Here is a 26,650-nt window from a genome sequence, read left to right on the forward strand (position 1 = left end):
CCTGCTGCTTGTACTTTTTAAGAACGCCACTATATACAGAAGAAATTCTCCTCTGAAGTCCATAAATAAACTCACACTTTCAGGATTATTAATCTCCTAAATCTGCCGCTCATTACAGCAGGACTTCCCTCATATTTTGCACAAATTGTCTGTTTAGAAATCTAGAAGGGTGAATTTAAGTGTGTTCTCTACAGAATCTGGGTTATTCTTTTCACTGAGAAAATAACACGCAACAATTGTGGATGCCAAATATTTAGCATACGACTTCCTTTAGCAGTTTCTCTCTAATATAATTTTATTTTTATGACACATGCTTTGAGATTGTGAGACAATAGATTGTTTTAAGGGAACAGAAGGAAGCATAGTTGCAGAGCACGGAAAGCAATTAAAGTGATTGTAAAGGTGTGTTTTTTTTTTATTTATCTTTTATAAATTTTCCATTTTACACAAATATACATAACTTAAAAGAGAACTATTTTTGGGTATTCTGTAAACAGATCTATAAACCGTTGCGATAATATATATTAACATTAATTCCTGTTTCTATATGTTGAATATACAGTCTAAGATTTTCTCAATCACTATGTATCTATCCAGGATCCCCAAATTGTCCAGAATCATACAAACTAACAAACATAACTCCATATACCCTAACCATGCCCACCCCCACACATAAAAAGGAAAAGAAAAAGAAAAAGAAAAATAAGTTACACTATAATATAGCTCTATGTATATTCTACTATCACTGCAGAGGTTCTGAACTCCTTCAATTGTTGCCATATTTCTAAACTTTGTTTTCTATGACCTGCTTCTATCTTTATCATCGTCTCCAGGGACTGCGTCTCGCCCATCTCACATACCCATTCACCAATTGAAGGGTCTACTGCCTTCCTCCAGTTTCGAGCTATAACTGTACATGCTTGCCTTTATCATATGTCTTAAAATATTTTTCTTTATGGATTTTATGGAACCTGGAATTGTTGACAATACAGAGGCCAGAACATCTGGTTGTGCAGTGAGTCCAAAATGCCAGCACCCCCAGGCAGTAGTACCATATACGTGACATTTGTACCTTTTGCGTTTTGGCATCTCCAACATACTTTTTCATTTTCCTTGTTAATTGTATGCATATCGACAGGGCATCTATACCATCTTGCTAAAATGTTATAATCCTTTCCTGGTGTCTACTTGATAAAGATAATTTGTGTCAATTGGAAGGATCTTTCCCAATCCGATCTAGGGATAACGATCCCCAGTTCTTGTTCCCATCTAGATAGAAATGATGACTCTTGCTCCATATTTTTTGGAAGCATGGATTTATATATTGTAGATAGGACCTGGGCAGGTCTTTGTTCCTGTAGTAATAATTTTGTTAAAGATATATGTTTGGAGTTGTTGATGTTACATCAACTTTGTCCTATATTCCAGGCCTATTAAGTCTAGGGGAGGAATTCCGTTCACTTCCAGGGTCTGGACTACTCTCACATCCTCATTTCTGTGCCATTTCTAAAATACTGAGGCTTCTATTGCTGGGGGGAACTCAGGGTTGCAAAACAGATGTCATTGGCTCGATCTGAGTAGACTATGTCTTTTTCCTCAATAGTGCATCCCATACCTTCAAAATAGAAGATACCAAGATTGGCATTCCTCCCGAAGGAGGCAGTGTTCCTTTTTATTCATGGTAATGATTTCAGTTTCATTCCCATGATATCCTCCCCTAGTTTCACTCATTACTTGTTTTTTGCATTAAGAAACCAATCCACTATCCTGACCATAAATACAGAACGGAAATATATTGAACAGTCTGGAACAGCCAGACCTCCATTTTTTTTGCCCTAATCAGTATGTCTCTTCTAATTCAAGGTGGTTTATGTGCCCATATAAAGCTCCTTAAGCCCTGTACACACGATCGGTTTGTCTGATGAAAACGAACCGATGGACCGTTTGTTTTCCAGCGGTGAAAAAAAATAGAACATGTTTTTAAATTTTCCTATGGATAAAAAAACGCTAGAAAAAACGATTCATTTTTCTCAGCATGTCGTAGTGTTTTATGTCACCGCGTTAGGACACGGTGGGATTTTTGACCGATGGTGTGTAGGCAAGACTGATGAAAGTCAGCGTCATCGGATATCCGATGAAAAAATCCATTGGATTAGATTCCATCAGATATCCGATCGTGTGTACAGGGCTTTACAGCTCTACGTAATTGTGCCAGTAAGTTAGTTGGAAAGGTATTGTCTGAAATATATATAACAACTTTGGCAGTATATCCATTTTTACTATGCTTATCCTTCCCATACAGGAAAATACTGTTCTGTCGTATTTGTGAAGCAATTTAATAATTTTTTGTATTATCGGAAGATAATTCAACTCTTGAAGCTTAGTTAAATCTCTTGAGATATATGTTCCCAGATATTTAACGGATTCGTTTTGCTATTTAAAAGAGAAATATCTTTGAAGAATATCTACGATCTTGTTTGATAATGGAATATTTAAAGCTTCTGATTTTGTCCTAATTAACTTTAAAATTGCTCAATATTCCAAAACAGACAAATTCCTGGATCATATTTGGTAAGGTTACTACTGGGTTAGTTATATATAACAGATCGTCTGCGTAAACAGACATTTTATATTCTATTTTACTTTTATCTCTTGTATATCTTGGCTTAGCTTGGATAGCTGTAATGTTCCATAACCAATACGTATACCAGGGGAGATAAAGGGCAACCTTGTCGAGTTCCGTTTGATATCATCATCGGATCTGAGAGGGCTCCATTTATCTGTATTCTAGCAGTTGGATTTTGATAACGGGCATTATTTTCTCCAAAAGCACCAGACCTATTTTCCATTGTCTAATGCCGCATACACACCATCACTTTATGTGATGAAAAAAAACGACACTTTCTGTGAAGTAAAAAATGACGTTTTTGAAACTTCAATTTTCAAAGACGAAGTTGCCTACACACCATCGTTTTTCTCACAATGATCTTGCAAAGTGAGGTTACGTTCCACCATGTTTTACCATTGAAGCTTGCTTCATAAGTAGCTTCTGGGCATGCGTGGATGAAAAAACGTCTTGGAAAACAACGTTTTTTGCTACACACGGTCAATTTCTGTGAAGTAAAAAGTGCAGTTTTGAAAAACGACACATAAAATTGAAGCATGCTTCAATTTTTTTTGGTCGTTTTTTACAAGACATAAAACAACGTTTTCCCCCACACACAGTCAATTAAAGTGACGTTTTTAAAAACGTCATTTTTTTTCATCACATAAAGTGATGGTGTGTACGCGGCATTAGGGTTTCCTCAAAACACCATCCCACCCTGTCGAATACCTTTTTGACATCCACTGCAAGTAGACAGGATGGGATGGAGTATTTCTGGGCACGTTCTATCAAGGTCTTCAATGTATTGTCTCTTGCCTCTTGACCCCTTACAAATCCCACTTGATCCAGATGAATGTAGGTTGATAAACTTGATGTAAATCTGTTTGCAATAATCTTTGAATATAGTCAAAGATCTATATTAAAGAAATCGGGTGATAATTTCCGCATAGCGTGTGATCTTTCTCTGGCTTAGGAATGAGTGAAATATATGCTTCCATCCCTTGTGAAACAAAGGGTTGAGAGGCAGAGATAGAATTGAAGTTCCTTTTCATAATGGGGGTCAGCAATTCCTTAAAGCGGAGGTTCACCCAAAAAAAAATTTTCTAACATTACATTCAGCCGAGTTGTCCTAATGACAATTTTTATTTTTTATTTTTCCCGTACATATCGTATTTTCACCGCCGCTTCCGGGTATGTCTTCTGCGGGACTGGGCATTCCTAATTGACAGGCTTTCCGACCGTTGCATACTGCGTGTCACGAGTTGCCGAACGTCGGTGCGCAGGCGCCATATAGAGCCGCACCGACGTTCGGCTTCTTTCGGCAACTCGTGACGCGCTGTATTTGACGGTCGAAAGCCTGTCAATCAATTAGGAACGCCCAGTCCTGCAGAAGACATCCCCTTAAGCGGTGGTGAAAATACGATATGTACGGGGAAAAAAAACAGCCAATTGTCATTAGGACAACTCGGCTGAATGTAATGTTAAAAATTTATTTTTGGGTGAACCCCCGCTTTAAATGTCTTATAGAAGCGCAAGGTGAAACCATCTGGACCTGGGCTTATAGCATGGACCGAGTGAGTTTTCAGGTCTGAAGGGAAGACCAGCCGGAGACAATCCACCTGCCATACACAGCCTGTAAACGGAACACACAGACTGCATAGAGGGGGTAAGAGAGACCCGACTCGAGACACAGTTGCTGGAAACTGGTAAAGCCTGTGAAAACCTGGATCAAGGTGAGATCTATAATTTTATCTTCATCCACAGACACAGTGGATTATAGGATGCCTCCTAAAGGATCCCAAACACAGAAAGCTAACGGGATCCACTGGAGGTACAGTTAAGTGTCCCCAAAACTCAATTTGCGCAAACTAACATTAAAGGTTTCCTTCAGTTTCTACAGACGCAAACTCAGCAAGGGCCGAATGAAGCTTCCAATATAGCAGAACTCAACATGTCCTCTTCAATTGGAGAGGCGGAGCTAGATAGATCAAGCAGTTGTCCCCCTCAAATTGTATAAAAAGCCATCATAGCAACAGGGACAATTGAAGGAGGACCCTGGAACAAGCAGGCATATATACAGTCTTTGCCAACAAGGGAGGATATGAATAAATATGTTTACAGATTAGAGACTTCATATAAGGCTGAACTACAGTTCACTAAAACATCACTGGCAGACACGCAAAAAAAAGATGGACACTGTGGAATCCACATTGAGCAAAAACTAATACAATCTGAGAGAAGAAATCAGGAACAAGACCAATGCTTAAAATATACAATCACTACCATCGATGACCTCGAAGATAGAAATAGACAAACTAATATTAGGGTCTAGAAGATTTAATACCGATAATACAGGGTATGTTCAATATCCTGATGAAACGTCCAATAACATCTGAAATAGAGATAGACTGGGCACATCGTGCATTAGGCCCTAAAAATCCTGACCCCCTAAAGCCTAGAGATATAATTTGCAGAATACACTACTTTCAGGTCAAAGAAAGGATCATGGCAGCAGCACGACAACAAAGGACAATAGAAATAGACAGAGCACAGGTGATCCTTTTGCAAGACTTATCCAGATATACTTTGTTCTTGAGAAAGGCAGTAAAACCTCTTCTGGAAAAAGAAATACCATATAGATGGGGGTTACCTTTCCAGATAAAAGTATATCACAAGGGACAAAAAGTAATTTTCAGGGATATAACAGACCTTCCAGATTTTTTGCATAATCTCCAACTGCCTAAAATCGATTTACTTCAATGGCCGCAAAGCTACCAATATTTCTCAGGAAGAACCTCTAGGACCCTCTTCTGCAATTAGCGGACCTCCAGCTGTTGCAAAACTACAAGTCCCATCATGCCTCTGCCTCTGGGTGTCATGCTTGTTGCTGTCAGAGTCTTGCTATGCCTCATGGGACTTGTAGTTCTGCAACAGCTGGAGGTCCGCTAATTGCATATCCCTGCTAGGAGAAGATAGAGAGGGATACGGACAAGGGGGGAGGAGAGGAGTTGGGGGGGGTCATTAATCACTTTTTTTCTTGGGGTCTCTGCTCTCCCCGAAGCTAGGAGATGCAGCACATTAACGGGTTATTGTTCTGTATACACCACAAACAGATTTTCGTGGGATGGCAGGTGGGGGTAGGTTTGCTTCATCTCCCTCCTTCTTTCGTTTCCCTTTCATAAGACTAAAATAAACAGGAGAGAAGTCAGTCAATTAAATACCTTCAAATATACAAAACCTGGGGTGGGCATGGCCCATTTGACGGACGTCTCTCTTCACCCTCATGTTAGGGAACTTACTAAGTTTAGACTCAGAGTTTTTTAGATAGGGTTTTTTTTTCTTTCCTTTGTTTCTCAGTGTTAGAGATGAGCTCAGTTAAGGTTTGCTTTTTTTTCCCCCAAATATAAAATGTTATTGTTTTTTCCAGAAAAAATAAAGAAACAGAAAACCACATAGAAAGTACATTATAGTTCCAAGCACAGTAACAGATGATCACAGGTGGATAAATGACATAGCAATAATAGTAATATCGGTATCAATATTAGTCATGGTATATTCTACATCTGTAGTGGGCTTCCACTACAGAGGGCTAAATTCAATGGGTACAGGATGTCACCACAGCTTCGTAATCTCAGGCCTGGTTGTACTGCTCGAGCTACCACCACCCATACATCGAAGAAAAATCTCGGAAGCTCAACATTTGAAAACCATATAAATACTGCGAAAATGCAGCAAGAAGAAAAAAGAAAGTAGAACAAAACAAAGAGGGAAAAAAGAGAGGGGGGGTAGGAGGTATTTGGTCCAAGTGTGCAGAGTGTAGCAGCCTTCGGTTTATTATGTTTCACTACTCAAGACGCTAGCATAGCCACTCCATCAGAGAAGGAGTGGCAGCCAAAGCGCAGCCAAAGCTCTCCCCCAACTGCGGGGATGTGGCTGCGCAGAGTGGAGGAGATCAGGAGATTTGAGGACCTAGTCCATACAGCTCAAAATAAACAAGAGCAACATTCCCAGGCATGGATGCTTTGGACTATGTTTAAATTCTCTGATGAAGGAGTGGCTATGCTAGCGTCTTGAGTAGTGAAACATAATAAACCGAAGGCTGCTACACTCTGCACACTCCTACCCCACTCCCCCCTCTCTTTTTTCCCTCTTTGTTTTGTTCTACTTTCTTTTTTCTTCTTGCTGCATTTTCGCAGTATTTATATGGTTTTCAAATGTTGAGCTCCCGAGATTTTTCTTCGATGTATGGGTGGTGGTAGCTCGAGCAGTACAACCAGGCCTGAAATTACGAAGCTGTGGTGACATCCTGTACCCATTAAATTTAGCCCTCTCTAGTGGAAGTCCACTACAGATGTAGAATATACCATCACTAATATTGATACCGATATTACTGTTATTGCTATGTCATTTATCCACCTGTGATCATCAGTTACTGTGCTTGGAACTATAATGTACTTTCTATGTGGTTTTCTGTTTCTTTATTTTTTCTGGAAAAAACAATAACATTTTATATTTGGGGGGGGGGGAAGCAAACCTTAACTGAGCTCATCTCTAACACTGAGAAACAAAGGAAATAAAAAAAAAACCCTATCTAAAAAACTCCTTTGAGTCTAAACTTAGTAAGTTCCCTAACATGAGGGTGAAGAGAGATGTCCGTCAAATGGGCCATGCCAACCCCAGGGTTTGTATATTTGAAGGTATTTAATTGACTGACTTCTCTCCTGTTTATTTTAGTCTTATGAAAGGGAGACGAAAGAAGGAGGGAGAGAGGAGAGAAAAAAAAAAGAAAAAACATACCCATGATGATTGTAATATTAGTGTTGTTAAATGCATCAAAGTGATACAGTGTCTAGACAACACACCTACCCCCACCTGCCACCCCCAGCCCACCCTCCTAATGCCCCACTATCCCCATACTACTCAACTGTAAACAAAACTACATGTAAGGGATAGTACAAAGAAGATTACTACCAGAAAAAAAAAATTCTTCCTTTGTAATATCCGTGCTCATTGTAAAGAGGAAGAGAAAAAATAAATAAAAAACATGGTAAATCAGTTCGTGGTGTATGTAAAACAATACCAATTGATATTCCGCGAGAGCAGAGATCTAAAAAAAAAAAAGGGGAACAATTATACCCATCATAATTATAGTATTAGTGTTTTTAAATGCATCAAGCCGATACATTGTTTAAACAAGTGATGAAGCAAACCTACCCCCACCTGCCATGCCACGAAAATCTGTTTGTGGTGTATACAGAACAATAACCCATTAATGTGCTGCAGCTCCTAGCTTCGGGGAGAGCAGAGACCCCAAGAAAAAAAGTGATTAATGACCCCCCTCCCCCAACTCCTCTCCTCCCCCCTTGTCCGTGTCCCTCTCTATCTTCTCCTAGAGGTTCTTCCTGAGAAATATTGGTAGCTTTGCGGCCATTGAAGTAAATCGATTTTAGGCAGTTGGAGATTATGCAAAAAATCCGGAAGGTCTGTGATATCCCTGAAAATTACTTTTTGTCCCTTGTGATATACTTTTATCTGGAAAGGAAACCCCCATCTATATGGTATTTCTTTTTCCAAAAGAGGTTTTACTGCCTTTCTCAAGAACAAAGTATATCTGGATAAGTCTTGCAAAATGATCACCTGTGCTCCGTCTATTTCTATTGTCCTTTGTTGTCGTGCTGCTGCCATGATCCTTTCTTTGACCCGAAAGTAGTGTATTCTGCAGATTATATCTCTAGGTTTTAGGGGGTCAGGATTTTTAGGGCCTAATGCACGATGTGCCCAGTTTATCTCTATTTCAGATGTTATTGGACGTTTCATCAGGATATTGAACATACCCTGTATTATCGGTATTAAATCTTCTAGACCCTAATATTAGTTTGTCTATTTCTATTTTCGAGGTCATCGATGGTAGTGATTGTATATTTTAAGCATTGGTCTTGTTCCTGATTTCTTCTCTTAGATTGTATTAGTTTTTGCTCAATGTGGATTCCACAGTGTCCATCTTTTTTTTACGTGTCTGCCAGTGATGTTTTAATGAACTGTAGTTCAGCCTTATATGAAGTCTCTAATCTGTAAACATATTTATTCATATCCTCCCTTGTTGGCAAAGACTGTATATATGCCTGCTTGTTCCAGGGTCCTCCTTCAATTGTCCCTGTTCCTATGATGGCTTTTTATACAATTTGAGGGGGGGCTACTGCTTGATCTATTTAGCTCAGCCTCTCCAATTGAAGAGGACATGTTGAGTTCTGCTATATTGGAAGCTTCATTCGACCCTTGCTGAGTTTGCGTCTGTAGAAACTGAAGCAAACCTTTAATGTTAGTTTGCGCAAATTGAGTTTTGGGGACACTTAACTGTACCTCCAGTGGATCCCCTTAGCTTTCTGTGTTTGGGATCCTTTAGGAGGCATCCTATAATCCACTGTGTCTGTGGATGAAGATAAAATTATAGATCTCACCTTGATCCAGGTTTTCACTGGCTTTACCAGTTTCCAGCAACTGTGTCTCGAGTCGGGTCTCTCTTACCCCCTATATGCAGTCTGTGTGTTCCGTTTACAGGCTATGTATGGCAGGTGGATTGTCTCCGGCTGGTCTTCCCTTCAGACCTGAAAACTCACTCGGTCCATGCTATGCCGATTGTCTGCCAGAATGCAATGAACGGCCGTTTACTATGTGGCGAGTCTCAGGCTTCTACAGTATGCTGAGCTATGCGCTATAGCTATCCCAGGAGCCAGCACGTGAGAGTCGTGGAGGTGGATCGAGTGGCTCCTATTGCATTCAGAATATGTCTCCGCTCCTGACAGGCACTGGCCGCTGCTGGCTTCCTCTGCCTTCCATACCACCTCCTGTATCAAACGGCTGCAATTTTCCTCACGAGCCGCAAATGTGTATCCCTCTGTTCTCAGGTGTCTCCTCGTAGATACAGGTAAAGGTTTAGTCATTTCATCATCCTGGGTTTAGAGGAGCTACCTCATGGCGTAGCCATCTTAGTCTTTTTTTTAATAACATGTTATACTTGCCTCCTCTGTGCAAAGGCTTTGCACAGAGCAGCCCCAAGCCTCCTTTTCTGGGGTTTCCCACAGTGGCACTCCTCCTCCGCATTGAGTACCCCTTCAGAGAGCTGCATACTGCAGGCGTGCTGCCGAGTCCTGCTGCTGCATCCATTGACACAGACAGCAGGACTTGGCCCCACTCCCTGGCTCCTGTGTCACTGGATTTGATGGGCCCTGCTGCTATCAGTCCAATGAGGACCTGAGACAGCGGCTTGAGCTGCTGTGCTCGTTCTCATTGCTGGAAAGATCGGGTTCAGGCAAGTAAAAGGTCAGGTCTGAGGGGGGGCAGCTGCAGCACAAAAGGTTTTTCACCTTAATGCATAGAATGCATTAAGGTGAAAAACAGAGGGGGGCGTGTGCGGATGGCAGAGGGAGCAGACGTGTGAGATTTCAGCTCTCTTCCGAGTGGCATCTCAAGTCCGATTTGCACCGGACCAACTTCTAAATACTCCCCACGGTAGTGGGAACATTCCAGGCTGGCATCCATGGTGAAATACTGCCACCCGCGCCATCATCCGCAGCGGGACAGCTGGCCCAATTCAGATGGCAAGATGGCTCCAGGACACAGGCAGAGCAGCATAGCATGCTGCTGCAGCCACCCATCTCCACTCCTCACAAGAAATTACAGGCTCTGGTGAGTGAATCTGCCCCTGCTCGCCACTGTGCGCAGCCAGACCCCCTGCAGTCTCAGGACTCCCCCATAGACAGTGAGGATGGCTCAGGCCCCAATTCCCCTCCTGCTGAGCCTAACCTGGCCTCCATCATGCATGCTATACAGGACTGCAAGGCCTCTCTCACTGCGCAGATTGCATCAGTCCGCATGGACTTTTCTCTCCTGAAGCAAGATGTGCAAAGCAAGATGTGCAAAATTTAAGGGACAGAGCTGGGAAAGCTGAAGAACGTATCGGCTTCCTGTGAGGATGTTGTCCACCCCTTAGCTGTTACGATGAGGGACCTAAATGGGGAAATGGCAGCCCTCCACGCCAAAATCGATGATTTGGAAAATCGTTCGAGGAGGAACAACCTCCGCTTCGTTTGTTTCCCTGAAAGGGCGGAGGGCTCCCACCGAGAACAATTCCTATATAATTGGCTGAGAGACATTTTTGGGACTGAAGCATTATCCTTTTCACATGTCATTGAGCGTGCCCACCGCACCCCTACGTGTCCCTCACCTTCTGGAACACCCCCATGATCCATTATAGCAAGGATCCTCAACTTCCAAGACAAAGTTGATATTCTGCGCCTTGCCAGGGAGAAGGGTCCACTTAAATATGATGGAAACACCTTCCAGTGACAACGCACCTCCTTTTCAGCAGTGAAGACCCGCCTGCGTGCGGAGGGCCTCTCCTACGCCATGCCTTTTCCCGCCAAGCTGCGCATCATTTATGAGGGTAAAGCACACTTCTACAACAACCCCAAGGAGGCTATGGGCTGGCTCAATGATCGATACGGAGTTCTTTCTAGGCACAGGGCTGCCTAATATCTGTGGTCCTAGGCCCCTGCATTCTCCTCTATGTTTGCCTTGAACTGATTAATGTCCATCCGGATTTTCATGAAGGTATGGTACGCCTCCCTGCAATAGGCCTGAGAACTATTACCCTGCCATCTTTAATCCTAATAGACTGAACTTCCCTCCTTATTAACAGGCCTATCCCCCTACAACTTCTGCCAGTCGTTTACTCTGCAATCTACTGCATCCGCTGTTGGACTGTGATGCTTTTCACCCCTACAATGCTGCTCGGGAGTCACTCTGGACTCCACTACACCCTCCATATCAGTTAGTGGCGAGGCCACGGTACAGCTCTCCCTCAGTTTAAGGAGGGGGGTTTTCGTTTTACAGTTCAGGAATCCAAGGCTCGCTATGTTGGCGTTGGCCGAGCGGGGAGGGAGGCAAGGGATTTTATCTAGACTCTGTTGGTCTTTTTTTTCTATGTTCCTTTTTGCACCTTTTGACTCCTATATTTTTTCACAGGTTGCTGCCCATGGCAGACTATTAATGTTTTTTATTATTTCATTGCTGGCTCATGATGTGCTGATGGCAGATCCATGCACTTTTTTTTTTTTACTCATGTGCATGTATGCAGGCGCGGCCTGTCTGGTCATTTATATTCTTGTATGCATGTTACTTTGTGCTTATTTACTACTGTATGTTTTACAATGGCAAAGCCCCTAAGGATAGTCTCCTTGAATACTAGAGGTCTGAATGCACCCCAGAAGAGATCCCTGGTCTTTTCAGTATTAAAATAAATGTCGCACATCATTTGCCTCCAAGAGACTCACCTTACAGGCTCTAAAACAAGGGCCCTAAAACGCCTGTGGTTGTCCAACTCCTATAATGCCACGCATACTAATTACTCCAGGGGGGTTTCCATCCTTCTAGCCAAATCTCTCCCGGCTGAAACAATACAAGTTAAAACCGACTCTGACGGGCAGTTTATTGTTCTTACTTTGCAAATTTCTATTGTGACCTTTACCCTGGTGAACATTCCCCCCCCCCCCTGTTTTTGGTGGAGGTACTCTCTGGACTGTCACTTCAGCTGCTGACTAGACCCCTGGCCCCTTACTTTATGTGGGGACTTTAATGCTATATTATATCCAACTATGGACCGCCTGGGTGGTGGAGGTAGACCCTTTACCTCTTTTCTAGACTTGGCACAGGTTCATGGCCTTACAGAGGTGTGGTGATGGAAACATCTGGATGTACTCCACTTTTCCTGCCACTCAGATTCTTTCCACACCATGTCCAGACTGGATATGGTGTTTGCTCCGGTCGAGACCCTCCCTGTTGTCTCTGCCATTTCATATCTGCCTAGAGGGGGTTTCTGATCATGCCCCTCTCTCAGTGGACCTTCCCCTTCCAGGTTTGTGACCTGTTATTTGGCACCTGAACTCATACTGGTTGGAGGACGAGGTATGAATGAATGAATAACTTATATAACGCGGCACATGCGAACTAAATCGCCTCTGGGCGCTCGTTGTTCCTGTCTCTCTTGATATCAAAAGAGATGAGTTTTGATCTTTCTTCTGAAGGTCAGGTGGTTTTCCTCCAACCGAATGCTGGTTGGTAAAGCATTCCATAGTCTGGAACCTTGGAGCGCAAATCTTCTTTCTCCTTTGGACTTGAATTTGGCTTTGGGTATCTGAAGCAGATTTTGGTTGGTGGATCGCAGAATGCGATTGGGGTTGTGAGCTTTTATCTTTTCGCATAGATATTGCGGAGCCTTCCCATGGATGCACTTATGTGTCAGACAGAGTGCTTTAAAAGCAATTCTGTCTTTTACTGGCAACCAGTGAAGGGATCTTAACGAGGGTGAGATAGATTCCCACGTTTTTTTCCCAGTCACAAGTCTGGCGGCCGTATTTTGTACGACTTGCAGGCGAGCGATTTGGTACTTTGGGAGTCCAAGGTAAAGGGCATTAGCATAGTCCAGTCTGGAGTTCACAATTGTTCCCACCACGACTGCTACGTCTTCTTTAGGAATAAATGGAATAAGTCTGCGTAGTAGGCGCAGCAGATGGTGGGATCCGCTGACTACTGACCCTATTTGTGCATCCATTGTCATGTAGGTGTCGAAGATGACCCCGAGACTTTTGACTTTGGAGCTAGGGGTGATGATTTGGCCCAGAATTGGCGGGGGTGTCCAGGTTGTTGTCCGTTGACTCTTACGGCTGGCGTGTAACAGAAGAAGTTCTGTTTTGGAACTGTTGAGTTTAAGATAACTCCTAGTCATCCAGTTTTCTATCAAAGAGAGGCATGTCTCTAGATTTGGATGATGATCCTTTTTGTTGCGGATGCGAAAATACAGTTGCGTGTCGTCTGCATATGAGTGATAAAGTAGTTTTTGGCTACTGATGATTTCAAAGAGAGGGCGAAGGTATATATTGAACAGCACCGGTAACAGAGGGGATCCCTGGGGGACTCCGCATGATACCGTGCGTTTTTCAGAAGTGAAAGGTCCCAATTTCACTGTTTGTGATCGGTTTTCCAGAAAGGAGGAGCTTTCAGCTAGCCGAGTCAGTAATAGTTTGTGGTCTACCGTGTCGAAAGCTGCGCTTAGGTCCAACAGAACCAGGAGACAGGGTTCTCCTTCGTCTGCGGCCTCGAGGGCGTCATCCCAAATTTTGAGCAATGCTGTTTCCGTCCCGTGTCCGGGAAATGGATCAAGTAGATTATGGGTATCTAGATGCTGTTGCAGCTGTTGTACCACTACTTTTTCCATTACCTTGGAGAGGGCGGTTAGGCCTGTTATCGGACGGCGGTGAATTGGGTCCTTGGGGTCTAGGGTGGGTTTCTTCAAGATGGGTTGGATTGTGCCCTCTTTCAGCTGCCAGGGCACTATGCCTTCCTTGAATGACTGATTTATAAGCTGCATGATAGGCGGTGCCAGGATATCGGCACATTCCTTCAGCAGTTTAGCGGGGATAATATCATTAGGCGCTGTGCTGTTTCGCAAAGTACCAATGATATTTTTAACGGCATCGATGGAGATGGGTTTCAGAGTGAACTTTGTTGATTGTAGCAAATTTCTATGGGTGTTGTGTGAATGATTGAGGGGGGTATTGTTTTGCTGAATGCTTTCCCGGATTCTCTCAATTTTATTCATGAAGAAATCCGATAATTCATTACAGAATTCTTGGGTATCTGAACTGGGGGGTTCAAGACATCCTGGATTCATGGTCTGAGTGACCAGCTTGAAGAGTTCGCGGGGGCGGTTTATGGTGTTGGTGATGGCATTGGAAAAGTGATATTTTTTGGCTTTGAAGATCTCTTTATGGTATTTTCTTGTTATTGCCTTATAGATGGTGAGGTTCTCCTCTGAAGCGTTTCTTTTCCAGGCGGCTTCCGCCCTTCTGCGCTCTTGCTTCAGTAACAACAGCTGGTTGTTAAACCAGCTGGAGTTGTTTTTCCGGATGCAGGCCTTGCGTTTCGGCGCTATTAAGTCGGCTGACTGTAATAGGGCTGTATTTATGGTGTCCAGTGTTTCTGAGGCTGTTTGAGGTGGTTGGAATTATTTTTATTTTATTACCTAAGGTAGATTTGAAGAGTTCCGAATGGAGCTTCTTCTGAGATCTAGTCCAGTGTGTTATCACCGGCTTAGGTATTTTTATTAATGGTGGAATTATGGAAACTATGAATTTAATTGCATGGTGATCTGTCCATGGCAACGGTTCAATTTCCAAAATGTTTATTTCCAGATCTTGTCTGAAAATCAGGTCGAGCGTGTGACCGAAAGTATGTGTGGGCCCACATACTAGTTGCTGCAGACCTAGTCCTTCCAGATGGTCAATGCAGGCGTCGGCCAGGGGATCCTGTGAGGAGTTTGCCCAGAGGTTGAAATCCCCTAGTAGCAAAAGGTGTTTGCTGTTTAGGGTGAAAGTGGACATGAATTCTGTCCAAGGTGAGAGAAACTGCGATTTTGGACCCGGTGGTCTATAGCAGAGAAAAATGTGAACGGTCTCCTGGGGGTTTGTTTGTAGTTGTAGAGTGAGGGTTTCCATGAATGGAAGTGAGTACTGAAGGGCTGGTTTAGTGATCGCGAGGTGAGTCTTATGGATCACTGCCAGGCCTCCTCCTCTTTGCCCCACTCTGTTTTCTGTTATAATGCGATAATTTTCTGGCACCAATTCACCTAGAATGGTGTTACAGTCAGCTGTGAGCCAGGTAGTGCAGGAAGAATGCAGGACAGGCATCACAAACTATTGGAGGGATAATCTGGGAAAAGTAGACCCTTCCACTGAATGGGACGTGTTTAAGACAACTCTGAAGGGCACTTTCATGTCCATCACAGGTGTCTTGTGCAAAAATAACCAGATGCTTACAGAAGAACGTGAGACTATTACGTTACGTGCCGAGTATGCTTATGCCTCTAACCCTGCCTCTGACACAAGGGAGGCATGGTTACAGAGCCGTAGGGAGTATGAACTTTGCCTGTTAGATCTCACGCAAAAACGCATGTTGCATGCCACACAAAAATCATTTGAACACAGTAATAAAGCCGGACATCTCTTGGCATATCTGACTAGACCTAAACATTCTCCCATTTCCATCCCACGTATCCTTACTGCTCAAGGCCCCATCAGTGACAACCCAGGGGATATCCTAGGCCCCGTACACACGGACGGACAATCTGCTGAAAATGGTCCGCCGGACTGTTTTCAGCGGACATGTCCGCCCGGAGATTTCTGTCTGATGGTTGTACACACCATCAGACAGAAATCCGCGCGTAAACAATACGCGGGGCGTGGGCGCGCCGTCGCCGCGGCGATGACGCGGTGACGTGGGCGGCCTTGAAGTTCAAAGCTTCCACGCATGCGTCGAATCAGTACGACGCATGCGAGGGATGGCGGTCGGTCGGATGTGTCCGGTGAGTCTGTACAGACGACCGACGGACAGGTTTCCAGCGGATAGATTTCTTAGCATGCTAAGAAATTTTGATCCGCTGGAAACTGTCCGATCCGCCGGACAGTTGTCCGGTCGGGCCTACACACGACCAGATCTGTCCGCTGAAACTGTCCGTCGGACAAATATCAGCGGACAGATCCGGTCGTGTGTACAGGGCCCTAGACTCCTTTTTATGCTTTTACAAAGACCTGTATACCTCTAGGGTTGACTACGATGACTCCCAATTGAATGACTACTTGGCTGACATATCTCTCTGTGAAGAAAATAGAGACTTTATTCTGTATTTTCTCATAGGTTCGGTTTGTTTTTTAAGAACCCCTGGACCGATCTGGGTGAAATTTGGCTATGTTGGTCCCCCAGATCGGGGCTATCAGGTGATATGTAATGGTATGGATACCTTGTGTGGAAAGGGGTGTTCCAACTTTTGGGAAAATTGTGTGCTCTCTGCCTGGAGATAATCGGTTTATTCCTTAACTGATCTCAATATCTTCCAGGCAGAGAGAGGGCGGGTGTACTATAAAAGCTTGCTGTGGTAAGGTCGTCTGCTACTGTCATGTAAATGAACCTTAGTCTGGCTCTCAGGAACATTTCGATTGATGATAAATGTGTATTGTGTAGCAGGTGAGAAGAGCTTATCTTTTGTCACCTAAATGATTAGTAATTAACTCATGTAGATTATCTCAGAGACAGAGGCCGGGATTCAAATACATTGGCGTATCTCATATGCGCTATGCCGACGTAACGAGAGGCAAGTACTGTATTCACAAAGCACTTGCTCCCATATGTACGCCGGCGTAACGTAAATGGGCCGGCGTAAGCCCGCGTAATTCAAAGTAGCAAGGCAGTGGGCGTGTTGTATTATAATGAAGCGTGACCATGTAAATGCATGGCCGATCGAACGGCGCATGCTCAGAATCACGTCGCAAATACTCCCTAAGATACGTCGGCTCAATGCTTTCGACGTGAACGTAACCTACGCCCACAGCCCCATTCATGTACGACTTACGCAAACAACGTAAAATACGACGCTGTTCCGACGTCCATACCTTAACATGACTTACCCCTGCTTTATGAGGGGTAAACTTACGCCGGACGTAAACCTTACGCAAACAGCGTAGCTAAATCCGACGGGCGCAAGTACGTTCGTGAATCGGCGTATCTAGGTCATTTGCATATTCGATGCGTAAATCTACGGAAGCGCCCCTTGCGGCCAGCATAAATATGCACCCAAGATACGACGGCGTAGGAGACTTATGTCGGTCGTATCTTGGCAAATTTCAGGCGTATCTCAGTTCCTGAATACGCGTATAGATACGACGGCGCACATTTGGACTTACGACGGCGTATCTGGAGATTCATCTCCACTATCCCTCTACCTCCTATGGTAGCGATAATCACTTAAGCTTGGCGATTGAGGGACGGAAAGAAGGCCGCAGTACCATAACCACTGCAGGTCTGAACACTCTCCCCTCCTTGTCAACGGAGGGGCGTGATGTGCTGGATGCACCTATCTCGGTTGAGGAAATGGCATAAGACTCCGGGCTTAGACGGTTTCCCGACTGAATGGTACTCACAATTTAAAGACCTTTTGGGCCCCTTTCTTTTGCGAACCTATAACAAAGCTCCCCTCAACGATGCGAGAGGCTTTGATTGTACTTCTATTAAAACCCTGTAAGGACCCACTTAAATGCAAATCTTACCATCCAATTTCTCTTATTAATGTGGACGTTAAGATTCTGGCCAAAATATTGGCAAACTGTTTGAACACTGTAATCACATACTTGGTCAATGGTGACCAAGGGGGCTTTATCCCTGGCAGATCCACCAGAATTAATATCCGCAGGCTGTTTCACAACCTGCAATATCCACATGACTGTCCTCCCACTTGTGCTATTGTGTCTTTGGACACTTGCAAGGCATTCGATGGTGTGGAATGGCCATATCTTTTTCGGGTGTTACAGATGTATGGCTTTGGCCCCTGTATTGTAGCATGGATAAAACTCCTTTACACCTCCCCGGTGGTGAGGGTCAATTCCTCTACCACTGGCCCCTTTCCGATTACTAGGGGCACACGACAGGGGTGCCCGTTGTCACCCCTCTTGTTTGCCCTGGCCATGGAGCCGCTTGCGGTTCGCATTCGCTCCTCCCCCTCGATTAAAGGACTGCCAATTGCCAATATAGGAGGAGCGCATTTCACTTCATGCGGATGACACATTGGTGTATCTGGCTGATACTAATGAATCACTTCAGGCCCTGTTGGTGGAGATTAATACCTTTGGAGACTATTCTGGCTTCCGGGTGAATTGGGATAAGTCTAGTCTGTTCCTCCTAGACATGGCTGAGCCTCCCCTAAATTCACCCGGATTCCAAGCGGTATCCTCCTTTAGGTACCTTGGAGTTTTGGTGCAGACCCCTTTATCTTCATATGTCGCCAATAACTTAGATCCTCTATTGGTCCGCCTTCAGGAGCAGACCAAGCAGTGGATGATCTGCCTCTGGATCTTATGGGGAGGGCCAACGTCCTCAAAATGATCTACCTACCGAGATTACTCTATATCCTTGCCAATTCCCCTTGCAAAATACCTCCCTGGTAGATGAGGACTGGCCAGAATTTAGCGATATGTATAAAACCTCTGTTATTGCTTCTCGGGACCGCATAATACAGAAGATTTTTCATCAAACCCACCTCACTCCGGGCTAGGTTACACAAGATGGGTCTCCTGCCCTCGGCTGCCTGTGGCCAAGAGGCCGATTTCTTACACTGCTTCTGGTAATGCCCGGTAGTCCGGGACTTCACACCGATATACGTCGGTAAAATGGTACAGCTGGGCAGCTTGTGTATATATACGTTGCCCTTTATGATGCGGCATTGTGGGCGCGTGCGCCGCCGGTGGCACGTGTGCCTGCCGTGAGCTCCGCGGTCCCGCCAACTCGATGTCTGCGGGGATACCTTCTTCTTAGTGAAAGGAGCAGTGATCAGTGCCGTGACACACGTAGCCCATCCCCCCTACAGTTAGAACACATCCCTAGGACAAACTTAACCCCTTCAGCGTCCCCTCCTGGATAACCCCTTCACTGCCAGTCACATTTACACAGTAATAAGTGCATATTTATAGCACTGATCACTGTGTAAATGTGAATGGTCCCAAAATAGCGGCAAGTGTCCGATGTGTCGGCCATAATGTCGCAGTCACAATGAAAATCGCTGATCGCCGCATGACCACAAAATTGTCAGTTAAAGCGACGCAGTGCCGAATCGCAAAAGTGCTCGGGTCTTTGGCCAGTCAAATGGTCCGGGGCTGAAGTGGTTAGGATAACAATCATACAAGACTTGCTCCCTACATAGTAGTAGAATTTCAGCACTATTTTCTGGTGTTGAACCTTTTAGGCCCTGTTCATACATACTGCAGTAGGCTGCATTCACACCTAGGCGTAGGCAATAGCGGCGTTTTTTTCGGCGTTTTGTCGCGCGAATATGCGCGTTTGCATACAGCGTTTACCGACGTTTTTGTACCTCGTCTTTTTTCTTATAATACAATAGGAAAAATGATCATCCCTGACATCACTTGTTGCTATCCTAGGATTTTTATTTTCCTCTTCCTGTGTGAATATACCTCTTCCGGGTCATCATTGTGCTTCCCATTCCAAAATGAACGACGATGAGATGGCATGTATGATGGCAGCAGTCACTGCCACCTCGTATATGCTATACCAGGGACAGAGGAGAAGGAAGAGGGCACGGAGATATTGGATCCACCCTGTAATTGCCGGTCGGGAAGAAACAGGTCAATTTTGGGTCCTTTATAAAGATCTCCGAGAGCACGAGGAGAAATTCCTGGACTACACCAGGATGTCTATGAAAAGGTTTGTAAAAATTATCTGTATTCTTTGTTTTTGACATTGTACCTTTCCATGTCCACTAAAAACCTCTTTTATTTTTATTAACAGTTTTGATGAGTTGCTAGAACTGCTCAGCGGTAGATTACAGAGGATGGACACCTATTTCCGCAATTCCATACCCCCTGTGGAGCGACTTATCATCACACTGAGGTAAAAAGTTCCAAAATGATGCTCTAGTGCCCATAACAAAATTCTATACTCACCGTATAACTACCTACCCCCTTCCTACTATTCATGACTCGCCTCACGGTGCCACCATTACATGACAGACTGTGCCACCATTACATGACAGACTGTGCCCCATGACATGACAGACTGTGCCCCATGACATGACAGACTGTGCCCCATGACATGACAGACTGTGCCCCATGACATGACAGACTGTGCCCCATTACATGACAGACTGTGCCCCATTACATGACAGACTGTGCCCCATTACATGACAGACTGTGCCCCATTACATGACAGACTGTGCCCCATTACATGACAGACTGTGCCACCATTACATGACAGACTGTGCCCCATGACATGACAGACTGTGCCCCATGACATGACAGACTGTGCCCCATGACATGACAGACTGTGCCTCATGACATGACAGACTGTGCCCCATTACATGACAGACTGTGCCCCATTACATGACAGACTGTGCCCCATTACATGACAGACTGTGCCCCATTACATGACAGACTGTGCCCCATTACATGACAGACTGTGCCCCATTACATGTCCTGACCTGACCCATTCAGACCGTGCCCTTACCTTTGCGAATCTTGCCCGTATGTGTCTTCAAAAAGACGTGCCACCTACATCTTCTGTTCCGTGACAGGCGGAACATTCAGCGTCCTATGAGGCACTGTGTTCAGTGTTCGTCCATCACGGGGGCCCTCTCGTCCTCGGACGAGAGGGCCTCCGTGATAGGCGGAAAGCAAACACTACAAACACTATTGCATACATTACCCAATAATATTATATTTGTATATGCATCTAATATTAAAAAACACACGTTTTATAAGGTCCAAATTTTTTTATTTTTTTATGAAGTATATTATAAACTATATTCATCCTATTTTTATTTTTTTTTATTTTTTGGTCAAAAAACAAACTTTAAGCAAACGTTGCTCATAGAAAACAAACAATTTGACTGCAGTTGAACTAGAGTCTGATAACACAACATTACAGTTTTTGGAAACTTGGGGATTCCCCTGGGTCATCCACCGACATGCCAGCGTCTATGGCTTTGCCAAAACTTGACCAATCAGATCTAGATGTTGTACCATGCGGCCAACGTGATGGTGGTGTTGCTGGTGGTTGTGGTGGTGTTGGTGTAGGTTGAGGATTGTAAGGTGGGAGTGTAGGCAGGTGTGTGTAATCGGAAGGGTATGTCGTGCGAGAAGGGTAAGTAGGAGGTTGTGTAGGTAGATGAAATGTTTGTGAAGTCGTGGGATGGTAGGCAGAAGGTGTCGTCTGTGGGCGTCTGTAAGGTGACATTGTCGAAGTGTGCGTATGCAGGTAAGTCGGATCAGGGAGTGTTGAGGAAGTGTATGCAGAAGGTGGTGTTGGTAGTTGAGGGTGGGTAGAAAGTGTGGGCGTCTGAGTCGGGTAAGGTGGTGCGTGTTGAGGTAGGTGGCTGTGAAAAGGTGGTGCTGTGAAGTGACGAAGTGTTGGTGCTGACAGATGTTGCGGGTGTTGGTTAGCATAGGGGCCATACGGTGGTGGTGGTTCTGGGGATAGGTAGGGTTCTTCAGGCGGAATAAATGTGTTGATGTACCGTATGGTACCTGCCAGCATATCGGCTTGTAGGCTTTTGGGAACCCTGTCCATTAACTCCGCCAAACATTGGGCCGACTTGTTTCCGTATGAAGGGGTATTAGTATTAGTACCCATTCTGTCCTTCATTTCGGACATAATCTGTAGCATCATTGTCACATTGGGGTCTGATTCCGGAGCTTTTCTTTTGGTCCCCCTCGCAGCTACACGCGGCACCGGCCTTGGCGTTGTCTGCAGCTCTCCCAGAGGTGTTGCCGGCGTAGATTGAGATGAACTGGCCAACTGGCTTTCCGGCTCCAGACCCTCCAGTGTCTGATCACACGAATTTCGGCTGCTGTTATCCATCCCGACAGGGGCGGTCGGAGCAGCTTCCTCCCAGCTGTTTTCAGTCCTGAAAATATAAATGAATTATTATAACTTTTGTATACCAATTGCGTTCACTGTCCTTAGTACAGATAATAGTTGACCTCGCCAAACTCAATGAAGGTCTTAGGAATTCTAATTCCTTCGCATGAATGTATTCTTTGATGTGACATGCCGCCGATCCACTCCTGTTACTTGTTACCAGTCTCATGTATCTTGCATAGGCGTCACGAAAGCTCTTCCATTTGTCTTTTATCTGTTTCACTGTCAAAAACAAAATAAAATATATATTATTTTCTTTGTAGATATTTATCAACTGGACAGTCTCTAGGAAGTCTACATTATGCCTTCCGTATAGGCAAGTCTACAGCGAGTTATATTATACGTGACACCTGCTCTGCTATATGGGAGGTTCTCCAGGAAGTAGTGTTCAAGAAACCTACTGCACAGGAATGGGCACAGATTGCGGAGGTATTCTGGCAACGCTGCAACTTTCCCAATTGTGTCGGAGCAATAGATGGGAAGCACATTAGGATTGTGAAGCCCATGAGAAGTGGAAGTGAATTCTTCAATTACAAGAAATATTTCTACAGCAGCAGATGCAAACTACTGTTTTACATACATAGACATTGGGTCATATGGGAGCAGCGCGGACTCAACCATGTTTGGAAACTCTAACTTTGGTCAAATGCTGCGATCAGATGATCTTGACCTACCACAATGCCGTCCTCTCCCAGGCACAAATGGCCCTCCACTACCAAGTGTTTTTGTGGGTGATGAGGCCTTTTCTTTGGGGACAAATCTCCTGCGGCCTTATTCGGGGCATAGTTTGACAGAGGAGAGAAGGGTATTCAACTACCGCCTAACCCGGGCACGGCGAGTAGTTGAATGCACTTTTGGAATACTTGCCAATAAGTGGCGGCTTCTGCACACTCCCATAGTGTTAAACATGCAGAATGCCGTCACGGCTGTCAAAGCTGCGTGCGCCTTGCACAATTTTGTGAGGCAGCGCGATGGCTTCGATTTCGAAGAACCGGTTACTGAGACTCTGGAAAGAGCTCAGTGGACTGGTGTCCGTGGGAACAGGCAGGGCTCCCATGTACGGGATCAGTATGCCGCATATTTTATGTCTCCTGAAGGACAGGTGCCATGGCAGCTGGATTCCATTTAATTATTAATATTATTCTTTTTTTGTGAAACTGTCAATGCTTGACGTACTTTTTTGAAGAATACATCATATGCTGTTGTAATAAAATAAAATAAAAATATGTTATTGATGTATTAAGAAGTCTCATGTTTGTTTTATTTTGAGATTTTTTTAAATTTTGGTGCATTATAACTATGGTATCAAATCGGTGTCATGGTGTCAGGATGGGAACAATAACTCACGGGTCCTGCCTCAGTGGTAACATAGGGTTGTTGGTTACTAGGAAGGGTAGTATCCCCCCAATGGGGGCACTGTACTGTATACATAACTGATAACTGATGTACTGATAACAATGATGGTATACTAATCCTCCTAGGTGGAATAGTATGCCATCATTGTTATCATTGAATAATACAGTGCAGTGCCCCATTGTTTGTGTCAATGGGGGGCATAGTGCGTCAGGACATTGGAAGGCTAGCAAACGGCCAAATCTGACACTCGTGCAGCAGCATAGGTGCTTACAAAAGGTGGTGTCACTAGATATTTTATTTAACCACTTCAAGACGGCCGTCAGCACAAATATTATACGGGCACATATTGTCTCTTGCAGATAGTGACACAGGTCTGTCACCTCCACCAGTCTACCCTCTTCCCACACGGTTAGAACACTATATTGAGTACACATTCCCTTCCTCACCCCCCTAGTATGGGTATACAAACATTGAATTTCCAAAAAAACAAATATAATATCTACTTATGTTCATTTTACTTTTCCCCGGAGTTTACCTTTTTTGTCTTTATTTTCCATTTCGGTCCAGTTAGGATATATCTGAGAGGCAATTTTGTCCCATGCCCTCCTCCGCACTGTTCTCAAACTGTAGGATGGATCCTTGATGTCATACAGGCAGGTGTGCTCCTTCACCATGCTAATAAATTTCTCTGTCTCCAGGACGGAAAGTGTATCACCGAGGTCTGATGCCATGCTTGCTGCTGTGTGATACTGATATGCAAAATGGTGATTTTGGGACTTCCTGTTTGAGATTCTGTACTTTCTTTTTCATTTTCAGTATTCAATATGAGCAGCAAAGGCGCAAAAACGCGTGTATCTGGCGTTTTACATTGATTTCTATGGAAAACAAAAAACGCGCTAATACGCGCAAATCGCGCGAATTGCGCGACAAAAAAGGGTCCGGAACTTCTTTTGACTACAGGCGATGCGCGTTAGGCGCATCAGCGTGCAGATGTGAACCGTCCCCATTGACTAACATTGTATTTTGTCCCTTTGGCGTTTGTTCGCGTCGCGCTACATGCGACAAAACGCGAAGGTGTGAATGGGGTCTAACCTGTGTTTTACAGCACTGGGAGAACGCAGGTCACATAGAAAACACTGGTGTCATGTGCAGTGCGTTGCATTAAAATGCTACAGCTATGCATTTTAACACAACAACACAGGATGCATAAATTTACATCAACACAAATCTATTGAGGAAAGAAAAAGCTTTTTTTTATTTTGTCTATTACAAGAACTTGGATGGCTTTTAAATAAGCCCTACATCTTTTTATGTCTGCTCTCTCAGTCTTACAACTTTTATTTATTTTTGGTTTGCTCCTTTTAGTCCTGGTATTATTATATATTTTTTAAAGGGTCCCCCATTACCGTTTTATATATATATACAATTTTTTTATATATATTTTAATATTTTAACATTCTTTTAATTTAATATTTTTAAATTTTAATAAATTTTTCTAGAATTGATCTAATGTTATGGTATTTTGGGCAGACCCACTAGCTCCACTACAAAATCTCCAAATGATACCCCGCCTTCTTTGATTTTGGACCTACACAGTGCACTCTATATGTGACCTGATCTTTTGGCACATTACTCAAAAGAAAAAGATTTCCAAGTGCTTCTTGGACCACACAACACTGCTTGTTAAATTTGCAGCTCTCTCCTTTATCATGTGAAATAATCAGTAATATTTACATTAGCGTTATCACATACACCGCCATTCAAGCCATACCTAACATTTCCATTCACCGATAGTTGTATCTCCCCGAATGGACTATGTTAATGGGGCGGTTATTCCTTAGCATGTATGCTTCAATGTCACATGCTGTGCGTTGATGTGCATTGGATGTCTCTCTGTTGCATATTCGATACAGCAACACTAAATCTCGTCTATGTCTATAACCACTACCTATCTAAATGGAATTAACATTGATTTAAGCTATAAGAAAAGTTTTTTTCCGCTGTGTTAGTGCTTGTTTTGAACTCTCACTATAAACACTACACACCAAGGTCACTATTTCGCTTGCAGTGATCGTTTACAAACGATCCCTTTTATCCCCGTGGACAAGCGTAATACTATTTGGTATATGTTGTTTTTTGTCCATATTAAAATAGCAGTAGCCTTCTACCGAACCGTCTCATTCTTTTCCCCTTTGCTAAACTCCACACAACAAGGCTGAAGGCACCCCGCCCACCCGGTCTGAGAAGCGCCAATCATGACCGACAAGCGGGTGGTTTCGACCAATAGCCTTTGTTTGCCAGAGTACAAAGGGACAATGACTGCGTTGTGTAGCCACGCCCTCTGTTGAAGTCGGAAGTGACGAAACGCGTCAGGGCGTGGCTACAACGACGCTACACACGGAAGCAGCCTGCGTTCCACCGCGCTCCACAGATCTCCAATCGCAGCCCAGCACCTGAGACAGTAACAACTGCACAGAGCGCGCGCGGCCCCAGGAGGTGCCTGACAACAGCGGTGAAACCTTTCTGTTTATTATTGCTACATTTTCAGTGATATACTGTACGGGCATATACTTATGGTTTCTGTTTGACCTGTTATCACTTGGTTACATTAAGACAACACTGCACTATCACTTTGCTTGTTGATTTTTGTCTTTCATGTTATCTTGCTGAGACGTATATCTCCCATACATTACCTGGAGGAATTGATGGTGCATATGCAGAGTCATCTCTTTGCTGTGGCAGGTTTGCACCCCTTGTGGGTAACACTAGCCACTTTTGAGGCATCTTTTACTTGAGTTGTTTTGGTGCACTTACACTCAGGTTCTGATCACCTTTTGTGCCATTTTGTCCACCAGTGCTCTCTTTCTGAGTTGTCATATTCACTCATTAGCGCTGTTTTCATCTTTTTGAGCTACAGTTCACGATTAGAGATATTTGTATTTACACTCTAAAACGGCTCACCCCCGTTTTATTAAAATAGCCGCTCTATCATTCTAAACACCACTTTCACCCATTTTGGTGTTTTTTTATTCTGCAAGTGGTACATCTAGCTCCTGTATTAAGTCACCTTCAATCACTCTGTGCATTCATTTGGCGCCGGCTGTGCATTTTTAGGCCCTCACTTGCACTTTTCACTTTCATATTACAAGAACCGGACAG

At 44.1% G+C, this 26,650-nt stretch overlaps 1 protein-coding gene across 1 annotated transcript; it reads left to right on the forward strand.

Moving 5' to 3' along the window:
- Positions 1 to 19,602: 19,602 nt before the first annotated feature.
- On the forward strand, positions 19,603 to 23,378 carry LOC120937591. Its single transcript, XM_040350938.1, has 3 exons — positions 19,603 to 19,924; positions 20,009 to 20,110; positions 22,399 to 23,378. Exons 1-3 carry the CDS (start codon positions 19,710 to 19,712, stop codon positions 22,769 to 22,771), a joined length of 690 nt encoding a protein of 229 aa, XP_040206872.1. The 5' UTR covers positions 19,603 to 19,709; the 3' UTR covers positions 22,772 to 23,378.
- The last annotated feature ends 3,272 nt before the right edge of the window (positions 23,379 to 26,650 follow it).

Source organism: Rana temporaria, chromosome 4, assembly GCF_905171775.1.
Source record: "Rana temporaria chromosome 4, aRanTem1.1, whole genome shotgun sequence".
Taxonomy (NCBI): domain Eukaryota; kingdom Metazoa; phylum Chordata; class Amphibia; order Anura; family Ranidae; genus Rana; species Rana temporaria.